This window comes from Bactrocera dorsalis, chromosome 4 (assembly GCF_023373825.1).
Source record: "Bactrocera dorsalis isolate Fly_Bdor chromosome 4, ASM2337382v1, whole genome shotgun sequence".
NCBI classification, from domain to species: domain Eukaryota; kingdom Metazoa; phylum Arthropoda; class Insecta; order Diptera; family Tephritidae; genus Bactrocera; species Bactrocera dorsalis.
In genome coordinates this window covers 12,342,915-12,348,470 of record NC_064306.1, presented here as the reverse complement: position 1 = coordinate 12,348,470, position 5,556 = coordinate 12,342,915, and the positions used below count along the sequence as shown (strand labels likewise).

Genomic DNA, 5,556 nt, shown 5'->3' with positions numbered 1-5,556 from the left:
TCCATTCAACCAGAATGGAGCCTCATCGCTGAACAAAATTTGGTCGATAAAAAATTTTCGAACCGAACACTGATTTTGGTAATAAAATTCAATGATTTTGCAAGCGTTGCTCGTTAGTAAGTCTATTCATGATGAAATGTCAAAGCATACTGAGCATCTTTCTCTTTGACACCATGTCTGAAATCCCACGTGATCTGTCAAATACTAATGCATGAAAATCCTAACCTCAAAAAAATCACCCGTTATATGCACAAGTAAGCTTATAGAAAGGCTACCAGGCAGTTCTGGCATAAATAAATACAAATAAAATGTGTTACAAACAAAAATAACAACAACGAATAATGTTGTGAGACAATTTTGGTAGCCTATGCCAATAAAGAAGAAGTATTTCCGTAACTGCTGCTTTTAGAGTTAAATTGGAGTCTCTATTCGGTCTAGCTGGTGAAGGATAGGTCGGTTGAAGACCAGATTTTGCTTACTCACATAAACTCAGACTTTATTGTAGCATCACAAAGTGACTTCTAGAGCAACTTTGTTTTAATTACTTGTATAAACTAAATAAGATAACCAAAAGGCAGCAAGGAGTCCTAACCTCAAAGGAAATTTGGTCATAAAGCTGGTTTAAGAAATGAAAGACCACAGTTCTCACTCTTAATACCGCATTGACCAAAAATCAAGTTTCTAATAAATTTTTTTCCAGCAGTTCGACTTATTTTAATACTTTTACATTTCAACGGTACAAAACATGACCGATTGCCTTATGAGATAAAACTCCCCAGCAGTGGATCCAGAATTTATTTTGCTCATGAAGGCTAAGCTATTGGAAGCAGCGCTGCGTTAGAGATTGTAAACAAAAAATCTTTCCCCTTTTAACAATATTTAGTTGTCGTCGTCTCCTCGGACTCCGACTCCTTCGGCAGCAGCGCTAGCACCAGCAGCTGGAACAGAGGCAGCAGCAGCAACAACAAACTTGCTGGGATCCTTAATGAACTCCTTGATGGTAGAAGCTTCCTTTCCCCTCCCATTTTTGGCGAGTTTTGACACCTAAACCACTTAAACTTCACCTCGATCCCGCGGAACTAGCCTGAATTAACATCTATGAGATGAGCAAAGCTCCCTCAGCATCGGGAAGAATCTTTTCGAGTCGTGCCATACCAAACGTGGTTCCAGACAAGACGACTGCCAATGTGCGACTTCTTCAATCTAAAGTATCTAAATAATTCAAGCTGCACATCTGAATAGAGAAGGTACACTCTTTTACAAGAGTGTACAGCTGCTGGCGTATGCCGATGATATTGATATAATTAGCCTCAACATCAGCTCAGTTAGTTCAGCTTTCTCGAGGCTGGATAAGGAAGCGAAGCAAATGGGTCTGGTAGTGAACGAGGTCAAGACAAAACATCCTCTGTCATCAAGCATACAGTCGTCACTGTTAACAATAATAACTTCGAAGTCGTAGATAATTTCGTAAAACTTGGAACCACCATTAACACTCACAACAACGTCAGCCTCCAAACCTAACAGAAAATAACTCTTTCCAACAGGTGCTAAAAGTCCTCTCTGGACGAACAAAGGCCAAACTATATAAGCCATCCCAGCCCTGCTATATGATGTGGAGGCATGGACAATGACAACATCTGATGAGTCGACGTTACGAGTTTTCGAGAAAAAGGTTTTGAAGAAAATTTATGGACCTGAGAGTATTCGGCGCAGTATCCGCAGAAGGAAGCAGAGGAAGACCTCCAGAAACTGCCTACACTTGGAAACTCTAACTGGGGCCAAATAACAAAGAACGACTGGGGCTCTGTGGTAAAATCGGCTATAACCACGTAAGCGGGGACTACGTCAATAAAGAAGAATTAGAAGATGAGCAAATAACTTCGTTTCGCATATCATCCAAAAGTGTCTTGGGGAGCAGGGTGGCAGTGATACAGGATACCAGCTCACACAGGCATCGATGACAATGAGATAGTGGATAAGATTGCCGAGAGTGATGATATTGGCTCCACGATATGAGACACTGAGAGAGTTATTGTTAGTAAGATCACAGAACATGCTGAAATTCACGACAAGTGCTGGTACATATTTTAAAAGATGACTATTTCTCATGAATTACGAGACGACTGATTCGGTCTAAGAACTAAAACTGGTCTATGTTTGGCTTATTAGCCTTTCAGACTAACTCGGCCTGACCTATCTTTTCGATCAATAGATTCGATCTTCATTACATTTACACGCTCTCCGGCCCCTGCAACGTCTCATCACATCTAAACAACTCAACCGACATGGTATCACTTTCGTCAAGCTCTAAGATACAAATCAAAACGTCTTCGTCAAGAAGAACTATGATTCAACACTTTTTCTGAACATCTCAGCTCTGTGACCCCAAAATAATACTAAAATTGTGCTCTCTCAATCCAATAACATAAATAGCTCAGGACTGACTCGATTTCTCTCAATTCTCCGCACCAAGTACAGTATTTCCATTAATGTGGCTTTCTTAATATTACCATAAGTACATAACGGCATTTTTTGGTACCTTACAAAGTTCAAGAGACTAAGCCATAAGCATCTAGTAGGTATGCCTTGTACCCATATGTGCCTAATGTCGCCACCACTTGTGTGGCTCAGTCACGCAAAACTAAAGTTCGATAGGCTTATCACAGGCATTTCGAGTAGAATGCGTGGCAAGACAGCTGTGCTGGCGCTTATCACACTCGCCAAACACTGAGCATAGTTGGCATAATGTGTACGTGCCGTGTGGCTAATTCCAACAAATCTGTGAAAAATGCGCCAGTGGCTTGGTTTGATGGATGCCAAAGTAGTGAAGTACTATATACATAACTATATATACTTTATAAATATAGAGCGTGGCAAGTGGTGTGGACAAACGCGCACAGCCAGACGATGACAATGGTGGCGATGTTGGGACGACGAGAGCAGCTGGCGCTACTGTTGTTGGCTATTTTTGGTGAGGCGACAAGAAATAGTTGTTGTATGTCAATATCTAAATTTTTTTTCCTTTCCAGCCTTTCAACAATCTGAAGGACTCTTTAAGAAGCTGATCACCATTGAAAACGATGGCATTGATGAGGAGAGCAGAGAGCATGTTAATATAAGATTTCCGACAGTCAGATTCCTTAAGCCATTTAATATATTTGAAAAGAAAAAGGACGCTTTAGACTCCTTAATAGAAAATAAATTAGAGAAATGGGAGGAGAAAAAGGAAAAATTCGATGAAAAGTTATTGGAGTTATTTGACTTTTTCAAAGATAAAGAGCACGCCAAGTTCGAAAAGAAGACTGATTTGAAACCGCCAGCACTGCTGCCTATGCCAGTACCTACACCAGCACCAGCATTATATCCCGCACCAGCTCCATATCATGTGCCCGCACCAGCTTATGTACCGCAGCCAGCACCGCAGCCGATTCCAGCAACAGTCTATGGACCGCAGCCAGCACCAGCACCAGTCTATGGACCGCAGCCGGCACCAGCACCAGTCTATGGACCGCAGCCGGCACCAGCGCCGTCATACAAGACACCTGCTCCGGCACCTGTCTACAAAGCGCGACCAGCACCCGCCCCCGCACCAGCTTATGAACCACCTTCTGCCTATAGTCATTATCCTCCAAGACCTTCGTCTAAATATGGGCATTCATCTGATGCTTATTCGCCATCAAGGCCAGCTCCTGCAACGTCACATCGTTATTATGAGGAACACGATTGCAGCCACGAGCAAACATACTCATACAAGCCGCAGGAACCAATCAAATACAAGCCAAAACCAAGACCAACATCACATTTTGCCGATTGTGATTATGAAGTGCGTTACTTCACATAAAATAAGTTCGATTTACCCATTTTAATAACTGTAAATTATTTTTGAAAAACGTATAACAAAAGTTACTCGTAAATATTAAAAAATTACATTTCGCAAATCCAAATCTTTCACCTAATTTCACCTCAAGCGATATTTCATTTATTGTCACCTAGGTTTCAACTACCATTCCACGCTCAATATAGCAAAGGAATGGAAGAACTTTGATTCCGAAGTTGTTGGAACAATACGTCATTTCTTGGCAAGCCTCACAAAAGTTGTTATAGACCCAATACTGAAAAGAACTCACAAATGTATCATCCTCGTCTCTAGTTATTAAATCTTCTCGACAAGAGCCATTATGCAGGCATGTTTGACGTCTTAAAACTCATTCAAAAATTTTCGTTGAATGAAGTTGAAGAGTGTTATTGGGTGCCCTTCAACTTGCTTGCCTTGAAGACACTGATCCTTAGTTTCCATAATCTTAGACTCATTTATAGACTCTTTTATCCTGAAATTTTTTTATTTTTTATTTTAATCAATCTGCCTCTTTGATTGATCATAAGTGCAGTTTATTGCGAAATGGCTGAATATAATTTTTTTGTCTCCACTTAGACTTTTATGTACCATTTTCCTTTGTGAAGCCAGACGAGAATTTCTGAAGTTGAATATAAGCTATCAGTTAGTTCAGCTGGATATCTAAAATAAAGAGATGCCTTGTTTTGAGCTAAACCGGAACTTTCGGGGAGGAAGTGTTAAGATGATGCTATCTCATCTTCCTCCGAACTGCTTAGGTAGCTGGTTCTAGTAAGATAATCAATCTTACTGCATGCATTTCGATCAGAAAGTGTCCAGTTAGAACTCTTACAACCAAAATTGGATCTTGCTGATAGCGTAAAGTTCCCTACACAACTTATGTACTACACAGGTCCAGTAGGACCTTGCGACTGCAACGCACCAACGATTTTTAAGCTGCTCTGAGCCTCAGCAGTCCAATAGTAAGCCGCAAGAAGCCAATTGAGCTCTAAGTTGTTCCCATTCCCTAGCTATCGAGACAAAAGTATCTGCCCTGGCAAGCTCATCATTACATTTTCTTGTAAATACGGAGTTGTCAGGCACGCAAACTGGTCTAATCATAAAATAGAGATAAGGATGCGTTCCTTTCAGCAGTCGTAGGCGCACAGTCAGCGGAATCAAGGCTGATATCACTGCCCTACTATCGGAGTGGAGAGTACGCTAGTTTTTATGGCAGCCACCTATGCTTGGAAAACACAGCAGTTGCTAGGAAGCCTAAAACTAGAACTGATAGAACTCGATAGAGCACTACCTCATTAACTCTCCCCGCAAGCTTTAATTCATGCGTAAAAGAGTTCACCGCTACTTTCCTCAAGCGACTCCTTCTCTCCCATGCCTCCCTCGAAGCTATATGAACAGAAAAGCGAACACCTGAACTAAGTCTGTTAATCAAGGTATTTTGGAATGAAATCAAAGTGTGCGAGGATTCTAGAATGCCTAGGATCGCAGGCATCTAGCGATAGCTTTCGCAGCCATGCAAAATCAATCACCAATTTCCGGGAGTGTAGTCCTTTCCACCGCCTTACACCAACCGAAAATTTTGTTGAACTATAGTGTTGGCTATGGTAAAGTAAAGAACTACTTTTGCCGAGAGTACTTACCTTTTGCCAATGTTTCCACTGCAATAGTACAGGGCAACAGATGCCTTCGGTGCTCTTTCCTCA

General features: G+C 41.3%; 1 protein-coding gene across 1 annotated transcript; it reads left to right on the top strand.

The window, feature by feature from the left end:
* Positions 1–2,777: 2,777 nt before the first annotated feature.
* LOC105229740 (uncharacterized) lies at positions 2,778–3,881 on the top strand. The gene is made up of 2 exons (XM_011210177.4): positions 2,778–2,971; positions 3,030–3,881. Exons 1-2 carry the CDS (start codon positions 2,908–2,910, stop codon positions 3,839–3,841), a joined length of 876 nt encoding a protein of 291 aa, XP_011208479.2. The 5' UTR covers positions 2,778–2,907; the 3' UTR covers positions 3,842–3,881.
* The last annotated feature ends 1,675 nt before the right edge of the window (positions 3,882–5,556 follow it).